Source organism: Chelonia mydas, chromosome 2, assembly GCF_015237465.2.
Source record: "Chelonia mydas isolate rCheMyd1 chromosome 2, rCheMyd1.pri.v2, whole genome shotgun sequence".
NCBI classification, from domain to species: Eukaryota; Metazoa; Chordata; order Testudines; family Cheloniidae; genus Chelonia; species Chelonia mydas.
The window spans coordinates 111597410-111607931 of record NC_057850.1 but is presented as its reverse complement, the minus strand read 5'-3'; the positions used below and the strand labels follow the sequence as shown (position 1 = coordinate 111607931).

Genomic DNA, 10522 nt, shown 5'->3' with positions numbered 1-10522 from the left:
CCAGCACTTATGCCCCAGCAAAGGCTTAACTCAGAATGCAGGGTGTTGAGATGCACTCTCCCTCTGTTTGGATACTCGCGTGTGTGTGCTTCGTTTGAATGCTAATTCATGTGTGCAGAGTGGGGTTGGAAACTCCACCCATTCACAGTTACAATGGTAGCTTCCCCTGCAAAAACTGACATCAAGGGGAAGCATAACCAGCAATTGCCCTAAAACCTTTGCTCGGTGAAACTTGCTCAAGGGCAGGGGGTACTTGAAGCTGTGGAGGGTCTTTTTCAGACCATCTACACCCAGGTGAATGTCCGTCAAACAGTTCTCTGTCCAAGTTCCAGGAAAAGATTGCCTCAGATAGTCTGACACCCCCCCTCCCCCAAGCTATTTATGCCTCAAATAACAAAGAAAAGACTGATTTGTAAAACTTTTGTTTATTTACCATGTTAAGTGTTACAGGAAAATCAGTTTAAAAAGTCGACACCTTTTTTTGTTTTTCAAAGTTGCAGCATTTTGGTGTTAAAATATGTGTGAAGAACTCAGAATATACCTGATTCCAGTCTTCCTGGTGGTTTGGACTGGTAAGGTGACGCATTTATGTGTATATATTTTTTTCAGCCCTTTAAACATTTCAAGTAAGGTAATCCTTTTTTTTTTTCCCCCCCTTTTAAAATTAGGCTACAATGAAACAAAAGACAATCTTTAAACTTATCTGGGTTTGGTTTTCAGAGTAAACTTTAACCATTAGAATGCTGATGTTTTCCAGACTGCCAGTCAAATGAATGTTTAGGAACATATTCCTGCTCTCTGCACCCAAAGGTTATGGATTCTATTCAGACTAAACTCGGGATTCCATGTTGGGCCACAAAACCTCTTCATTGCCCCACCTGTATATCGTGTGTCTGAGATTAACTTGCATGACACCCCAATTAATAATTATGCCTTCTGACTCTGGAATCTTGCTCCTGATATGAGGCTAAAATGACTTCTAGTAATGTGTCTGAGAGGCAGAGTGACAATTGACTATATGAAAAATCATGGGATTTCCTGTCAGCTGCTTTGGTGACAAGTGGTGCCTAGGCACTAGCTCCTAAGTCTAATAACCCATCATTTCAACTTACTTCTAGTCATTGACCGGCTGCCTCCTCCCCCATCTAGTCAGTTGACCTGCTTTTGTCTGTGCCCATCACAGCTGGAGACATTTCTCATACAAAATCTACACCTGCAAGGTCTTCCAACGTTTCACACACATTTAAAGAACTTTCACTTCCCATTTGAGGTTTGCAGTGTTGTTGTAGCCACGTTGGTCCCAGGATATTGGAGAGACAAGATGGATGGGATGATGTCTTTCAGTGACCTGAAAAAGAGCTCTGTGTAGATTGAAAGCTTGTCTCTCCCATCAATAGAAGATATTATCTCACCCACCTTGTCTCTAACTTCCCATTTGAATCCGATTGTCTAGTTGCTCACTTCTTGGGATTCTTACAATGTTTATTGGAGAGAACTGCCAAGCAAGGTCTTTTTGAAGAGCCAACTTAAGCTATTCATCCATGCTGATTAATTCTGAATTTAGTTTCTTTGTTTTTGTTTTTTTTTTAAAGGTGTCTGGGAAGGGTGAGACTTGCCTTGTGGACAGAATGAAGACATCAGCTCAAGGAGGAGCAAGAATGTGACTGTGTGATGCAATGAGCAGGAGTTAGAAGATATTCCAGTGTCATTTATTTAAATACTTGACTACTGCAGCTAGTTTTGGTAATCTGATGTGTTAAGACATTGCACAGTAACAAGGCTGCTTAAATGAGCTGTCTGTGCTGCAGTGGGGATTTCAATCTTCTGCTTCAGCATAATGGTTGCATTCAAGCAGTCAGAGTCATAACTAGAAGAGGGCCAAATCAGGGATCTGACTCTCTTCAGACAGGTCCATGGGCTTACAGGCACGCATTCAGACTGAACTCTGAAATGACCCCTTCCCATTCTTCCCACTGATCGAAAATGTTCATCCTCTCCTATATTATCCCATCACCTCAATCTGCTCCTCTTCTTATTGCTTCCAAGTCCCTAGTGTGTCTGCCCCTTCTTCCTTCTACTAATATCTCTACTCACTTAACCTGGTGTCTGCCTGCCTCCACTATTCCCTGAGGCAGTTGGCTGTCTCTTCACATGTGCTACTTCTGGGGCCATGGGCTTAGTCAGAAGAGAGAGTGGAGTCACCAGGCAGGCTGGGAGAATTTGTGGCCAGGGATTTGGAAGTTCTCCCATCCCTTCGGTACCTCTGCTCTCTCAGGTGCTCACCTCAACAAGCCAATGAGAGAGAGGGCCGGTCAATAGCATTTCTACAAAGCTTTTGGAACTTGTGGGAGCTGCTGGGATGGGATTTATGTTCATTATCTAGTAAAGGGCAGTAAAAAATTACTAGAGAGATTTTTTGAGTTAGCAGTGTTTCCATATAAGAGGGGTTTGAAGAAGCTAGAACTACTTAGTTTGAAAAAGAGAATTAGAGGAGATGTGCTCGGCTCTGTCTCATAATACAGGAATAGGATGGGACTAGGCAGGTAAATGCAAAAATAAATAAATGAAATGGATATGGGGAAATACTTTTTAAAAAGGAATGTCCAGTTAACCTAGGGAACTCACTGCTGCAGGATGTTACTGAGGTGAATAGTTTGGTAAGAGTAAATAAAATTGACTAATAGCATTTATTTGACTAAGAATAGTATCTGTAAGGATAAAATTACAAGGGCCAATGATCTCCTTACTTCAAGGCACAACCAGCTCAATAGCTACAGATAGGAAATAATTTCTCCTCCGTCCCTCTTTACAGAATACAGTAGCACAATCTGGTACTTTTTTACATCTTCATATGACGCACTCTCCGTAAGTGACTGTTGGAGACTGGACCGATGGACTACTGATCAGTTCTGATATGGCAATTCCTATAGGATGTGTCCTGGATTCTGTGGGATTCACTCTTTTTAAGGTTCAATGGCTCTTCCAGAGCCCTTTCTCATATAGCATGTGAATTTGATTCTCACATGTTGCTTGTGCATTGGTATTTTCTTTCACATGCATTTGAGACTCTTTGTGAGGCTTGTCCTCACTAGGTTATTTTTTTAAATTAAATTAAAAATCATGGGATTTCCTGTCAACTCTGCTTTGGTGACAAGTGGTCAAGAATTTACGCAGAAATTTCTCCTAGCTTTAACTGGACCAACCAGCACCCTCTAAAGCACAACTGCTTTGTCTCAACTAGAGTTCTCAAAGGAGTAAATTAAATGGAGTTAGGTAACTGCATCTAACATCACACCTTTAAATCTTAATCTAGACAAGGCCAAAGAGACTGTAAACCTGTTCCAAAACCCACCAAAGTCAACAGACTCCCGTTGTCTTCAAAGAGTTTTGGATTAGGCATAAAGCAAATATGTGTGGTGCATATTTCTGTGCATGCTGAAGTTGTAAATGTGGGGCACAGGGACTATGACACTAATTCTGCCATTGGTTGCATTATTTTCCAGAAATGAAAATAATTTTTACGATGATGGAGGGAGGATTGATGTCCTCAGGACTGACACATGATGGAGTGTGTTTTGAGAGAGGCTGTGAAGGGACTGAACGGGGTGCTAATGGAGTTGGGCATTGATATGAATTATCTATCCTGTTTGATTTCCATAGGTGGTCTCGGCTAAATTAGTCAAAACAGGTTGACCACTCAGCTGCCTTTTAGCTTAAGTCAGCGAAGGAATATGACACTCTGGAGACCCTCCATGTACACAGGATGTGCCAAAACCTTTTAGTCTGAATAAAACCCTACCTTTTGAAGGCTACCACGAAAATGTGACCACTCTTTGGGTTTCCCAGTGAAATGTTTTGTAAGGCATTGTGTCAGCATTAGAGATTGATGAATGTACCTTTGCATGTGGGAAGGGGATGATGTCTCTCATGGCCTCTCTCATTTTGATGGTGATCTTGGACAAAGCACTTAAAGCTACACGCTGTTAAAATCTAAATAGCAAAACATTAATAAATGTCTGGTACAAAGACCTGATAAATGTAACCAAACTGAGTCAGAGCTTACACTAAAACTGTCTTGTAACTCAGTCTCTCTTTTTTTATTTAGAAAAAGTGAAAAATACTACAATGTAGTATTGAGTTACTGTACTTATTGTGCTTTCTTATTGTTCAGAACCCCATTGGCTGCAGCAAAGTAGTCTTTATGGAAACCATTCCTGATTTCTGTCACAGGAGGGACCTTCTTCAGATCGGTTCTTGAAGGCCTTTTCTGGTATGTCTATAAAGAGCAAAATCCCAAGGTAAATAATTGATTTAATTTAGTAGAAGCATTCCCCTCTTCCCCCCCCCCCCCCCACCAATGTACTTCTTACAATTAATTGTAAAAGTTTGACTTGAGCTCTCAGCTGTTCTCTAGAGGCAAATACGTACCTGCTTATAGGTTGAACTAAGAGAGCTATGCTATGTACAATATAGGATGTATTTATTGGTATTACTGTAACACCTAAAGATCTCGACTGAGACAAAGGACCCATTGTGCTAGGCACTGTATGCACACACAGAGTAAGAAACAGCCCCTGCCCCAAAGACTGAAATAAACAACACAGGCAAAGGAAGTGCTATTATCCCCATTTTCCATGTGAGGAATCGAGGCACAAAGGGACTGTCCAAGGTCTATGGCAGAGCCAGATCATCTGAGTCATAGTCCTAATACTTTACTACCTCACAGGGCTATTGTAAGGGTTAATTTAATCAATGATTGTGAGGAGCTCAGATGCTGGAGTGATAAGAACTATATAAAAACCAAGAGGGGGGGAAAGCAAAACATTTCACAAAGGCCACCAAATGACTGTAAGATACCACCATGATGAGTGCAGGATAGGAACCCTAATAGAACAGGATGATGGGTCACTTCTGCTTAGAGCAGAACCCTTGAGCTACTGTTTTCTGAGTACTAGACACATCACTGTGTCTTTCATAGACTGTACTTTGTGGGTCTCATTTAATTTTCTTCCCTTTTGATCTATCTAATCTATCCATCCAATCTATCTAAAGCAAACATTTACTTTAACAAGTATCAGAGGGATAGCTGTGTTAGTCTGTATCCACAAAAACAACGAGGAGTCTAGTGGCACCTTAAAGACTAACCGATTTATTTCGGCAAACCTCAACCTGTTTATTTTAACAGACCTCAGCAGGCTCCAAACCCCATACTGTAGAGCTGATATCATTTTAAAATGATATGTCTTAACTTTCCTGTCACCTATAATTTCTAAAATTATTTTCCATTTACAAACTTGAGAAATGTAAATTGCACCTGACACTTCTTCAATTTGATGCTCGCTTTTGGAGCTAAGCACCAATGCCTGTTGACTTTTTCTAATAATGTTCTTTCTATGTGAGCCACCCCAAAATATTAAAAATTGATAGAGGTTCCTTTTCTTTCATCCTCCTCTACAACCTCTAGCCAGAGTCCTTTACTTACAACTAGTAATGTTTGCCGATGTATGCCAATATTTCTTTGACTCACATAAAACAGTTTATGGTCTCTCAACAGGCCTGTTCATCATCCCAACTGGTAAATGAGAAACTAGACGTTAATGGGCATGCATTCTACTGAGGAAAATGCAGACAAGTTGAAGTGGGCATCTATGTTGATCAGTAGTTACTCTCTTTTCAATAATTAATAATAATTGATCAATAATCAGTCTAAATACTGATTTCAACAAGATCAGGGGTTATTATTCTCTTTGACTTGCCTTACCTAATCTCTTAAAATAGGTCTAAACTGGCAGAGTTACATTGAGGGCAGTTACAGCGCCACTCAGAGAGCACTGAGGGGAAACCGCTGTTGTGTGTTCACACTGTCAGCTGCCTGCACAATAGCGTGTTCACACTTGCAGCACTTGCAGCGGTATTCGGAGCAGTGCACTCTGGGCAGCTACCCCACAGGGCATCTCTTCCTCTTCTTCCGCTTAGAGTTGTGGGAAGGCGGAGGGGGTCGCGGGGCATCCTGGGTCCTGTCCCAATGCCCCATGATGCATTGCTTCACATCCCAGCAATCCCCGTGCTTCCGTCCGCATTTGGCACCATCTTTCAACGGTTTGTGTACTGCGTGCCCTGCCTCTTCGGGCTACAGGAACGGATCCCGCACTGCTGACCGGTCTGCTGCTCGCTCTGACCAACATGTCACGAGGGGCAGTGGAGTTATTCCTTACACTACAAATGCAAGAGGAGTTCAACATTGATCTCGCCACACATAGTAGCTACAACACGAGATTGCTTGTGGCATTCACGGAGGTGCTGACCGCAGTGGAACGCCGCTTCTGGGCTCGGGAAACAAGCACTGAGTGGTGGGATCACATCATGATGCACGTCTGGGATGACGAGCAATGGCTGCAGAACTTTCACATGAGGAAAGCCATGTTCATGGGACTGTGTGATGAGCTCGCCCCAGCCCTGCGGCGCAAGGATACGAGAATGAGAGCTGCCCTGTTGCTGGAGAAGCGCGTGGTGATTGTGGAAGTTGGCTACTCCAGATTGCTACCGATCGGTCGCTAACCAGTTCGGAGTGGGAAAGTCTACCTTTGGACGTGTGTTAACGGAAGTCTGCAGGGCCATTAATCACATTCTCCTCTGAAAGACCATGACTCTGGGCAAAGTGCGTGACATTGTGGATGGCTTTGCACAAATGGGCTTCCCTTACTGCAGAGGGGCGATAGATGGCATTCATATTCCAGTTCCGGCACCAGACCACCTAGCCACCAAGTACATTAATCGGAAGGGGTATTTCTCAATGGTTCTCCAGGCACTTGTGGATCACTGTGGGAGTTTCACAGACATTAACGCAGGCTGGTCCAGAAAGGTGCATGACACAAACATCTTTCGGAACATTGGCCTGTTCAGGAAGCTGCAAGCAGGGGGTTTCTTCCCGGATCAGAAGATCGCCGTAGGGGAAGTCAAAATGCCCATTGTGATCCTGGGAGACCCCGCCTACCCCTTAATGCCATGGCTTATGAAGCCATACACAGGGAACCTTGACAGCAGAAAGGAGTGGTTCAACAACAGGCTGAGCAAGCACAGAATGAATGCTGAGTGTGCTTTTGGTCATTTAAAGGCCCACTGGTGCTGCCTATATGGGAGGCTGGACCTGGCCAATGACACTATATAGCCACATGCAGTATGTTCCATCATAATTGTGAAGGGAAGGGTGGAAGCTTCACTCAGGGCTGGACCACTGAGTCTCAGCGCCTGGAGGCTGAATTTGAACAGCCAGAGACCAGGGCTATTAGAGGGGCGCAGCATGGGGCTATAAGGATCAGGGATGCCTTGAGGCAGCAATCTGAAGCTGAAGTCCACTAATATTTGTTGCTATGCTTGGGAGTGCAGTGCTTGTAATGCTAGGAGGTGATTGTGATCGGTGCAGACGATGCATTGTGAAGGTTTAAGAAAATTGCCTGTTACTTTTCAGGTCTCTGTTTGCTTTCAGTTGATGGAATAAAGACGGCTTTCAAACCAACACAATTCTTTTATTAAAAAACAACTGGAGGAGAGAGACAAACAAAAAAATACATCCGTGCTGAGGAGGATGGGGGAAGGGAAGTTCCCAAGAGGAGGTGGGGTCCCGGGACGGTTAAAGATTTGTGTATGTCCAGGTATCCTATGCAACCTTGTCCTTTGGAGTACAATGCAGCGGGTACTGTTCTTCAGCAGGGCTCAACTACAGAGGGATGGGTGTTGAGTGCAGTGGGTACTGGAAGTCCACAGGGCTGGACTGTGATGGGGCAGGAGTGGAATGCAGCGGGTACAGACTGGAGCCAGGAGGTTGATAAGAGTGTTGGCAGTGTCCAGGGGAGCATAGGAAAGTGTTTTGTGACAGCAGCTGCAGGGGTGGGCAGGCGCAGAGCTGCTAATAGCTCCTGGAACGTGTCCGCTTGGCACTCCATAATGTTTGAGCTGCTCCGTGGCTTCATTCTGGCATGCCACAACATTCTCCTTTCGGTCCCTTTCCTTGCTGTCCCGCCACTCCTTCAATTCACGTTTTTTGGCCGCAGAGTGCATCGTGACATCACGCAGAAAGTCCTCTTTAGTTTTTCATGGCTGCTTTCTAATTCTGTGCAGCATTTCAGCTGGCAATAACAAAGAGGGAATATGGGCTCCCAAGGTCATCTCTGTGAAGCCAAAATGCAATGTTTTACAGAAGCAGTGTTTGCAACACAGAGACCACTGATTCGGTGATTTAAAACACAGCCACTATTCATATACCTGTCACTGGCTGACCCCAGGCAATCACACATGAGCCACAAAACCCCCAAAATGGTGAGTAACTGCAGGGGCAGGGGAAATCACTGTTCCTGGACCCTGCTGTACACTGGGCATGTGGCTCTTGGGGGGAGCCAGCGCTGTGCGTGGGGGGCCTTTTAACCATTCCTGTCCCCACATTTTCCACAGGCTATATTCCTTATGGAAGATATCTTGAGGTTGAGGGTGAGCAGGGAAGCAAGGGAGGGTCTTCTCCAAGACTGTGGCTCCATGAGGGTTTTGTGGAGATCCGTGAGGCAGATTCCTGTGAAGTGAGGGAGTCAATCAACACCCTGTTCCGCTGCTCAGACTAGGCATGTGGTGGTACGCACATCATACAGACACAAGACTGCTTTCTTCAACCCTCCTGTCCCCAACAACTCGCTTCAGCAATTCCCAGAATCAAAGCCACTTACCACGGGCCTCCTCTCCTGTTTGCGCTTCACCAAGCTCCAACTGCTGTGACTGGCTAGCCTCCCCCGGGATAGAGAAGAGCTCCTGGCTGCATGCTTCTCTGGCCTCCGAGTTGTCCTCTGCCTCTGGGTCCCCCCGCCCCCTCCTCGTCCAAGATTTCCTCTTCCTGGCTTGGTGCACTCTTGACTGGCACATGAACCTCCGAAGTATCCACAATGGTCTTCACAGTGGAGGTAGAGTTGCTGGCAAGTATTGCATCCAGCTCTCTGTAGAACTGACAGCACATGGGTGCAGCACCAGAGCGGCGGTTTGCCTCTGGTGCCTTGTGGTAGGCGTTCCGCAGCTCCTTCACTGTGACCCTGCACTGCAGTGTGTCCCAGTCATGGCCTCTTTCTGTCATGCATCGTGAAATCTGTCCGTAGGTATCTTAATTCCTATGGCTGGAGAACAGCTGGGACTGGACAGCCTCCTCTCCCCAAATGCTGATGTCCAGCAGCTTGGCATTGCTCCAAGTGGGGGATCGCCTGGTGCGTGGAGCAGGCATGGCCACCTGGAAAGATGCGCTGAGACCACTGCATGCGTCACTGAGCAAACAGGAAGGGGACTTTCAACATTCCTAAGGAATTTAAGGGGCGGGGGGCTCACGGTTGGCCACCTGAGGGCAGGGCAGTAGAGCTCAAACCGATGACCAGAGAGGTGAGAACAGGCATTGTGGGACATCTCCCACAGGCCAATTGCAGCGCTGTAATCGACCAGGATGTCTACACTGCCACTGCGGCGCTGTAGCCCTGGTGCAGAAAGCTGCATGCCTCTCGTCGGGGGAGGTGGGGGTGGGGTTTGGTTTGTGTTTTTTTTTTTTTTTTATAGCACCATGTGCTGCAACGGCACAGTTTCTGCGCACTAAGTGGCTTGGCCGTGTGTACACCTCGGGAGTGACACTGAAAAAAGCTGCTTTATTGCACAGAAACTTGCCAGTGTAGACAAGACCTAAACGTAAAGCTTCCAAAAACAGATACTGCTACTCGTTTGTGTTAAGACTGGGGAAACATGTAAAATTATATCAAAATTCTACTCTTTCTTTCTTGGAGTTTTGTACCCTGAATCAGCGTATCAAAATTTAAAAATTATATGGGAAAATGTAAGGATGGGAAAAAATAAGAAATTTCTTTCAATTCACTTCTACAGTAGGATGATATTTCCAAGCATGCATTTAAAAATGAAAGTGAAATGAAAGTAATGCCTCAAAACCTGTTCAGTACACATTGAACACTGTTTAAATTGTATGGATAGGATGTGAGACCTACTAGGGAGTTGAATTCAACTATTATCTTGCATGAAAGTCTGTCCAATTTTTTTTATCTGATCAGCTGGCTACAAGGATGTAATTTGAGACACAGCTCATTGTTGGTCCCATCTGATGCCCCATTCTTCCACGGGTATTGGATAAGGCATTTTAATATACACATCACTTACTCTGCCTGAATTTTTCTTAATTTGCAGCCATTACAACAGGGTTATCCAGTGATAAAAGGCTCATTGTATTAAAACAGCACCAAATTCAGTCTTTGAGGCTGGAACTTGCATTTTGCAGCGACTGCCTGGTATTTTTTTGTTTTGTTTTTGTTTTTTTCTTTTTTATAAGCAAGGATATATTAAGCATAACTAACTCCTTTTGGCCAAACTCTGCTCTGCTGCATGGTTGAAAATGCAGAGTACCCCCCTAACCTCAGTAGAATTGCTCTGAATTTAAAATGATTAGTGGAATTGAGGACATAATTTGGCCTCTTGCATTTAACCTAGTTGGACAGAA

The 10522-nt window shown here is 44.6% G+C and overlaps 1 protein-coding gene across 2 annotated transcripts in view; it reads right to left on the bottom strand.

Annotated features, from left to right (window-relative positions):
• Positions 1–409: 409 nt before the first annotated feature.
• ELOVL2 (ELOVL fatty acid elongase 2) overlaps positions 410–10522 on the bottom strand; it is a 93419-nt gene continuing 83306 nt past the window's right edge. For both annotated transcript variants that reach the window (XM_043540115.1, XM_037893166.2), the window contains one exon: positions 410–4276. In XM_043540115.1, coding sequence (XP_043396050.1) covers positions 4148–4276 — 129 coding nt within the window. In that variant the 3' untranslated portion in view covers positions 410–4147. The remainder of the gene's footprint in view (positions 4277–10522) is intronic.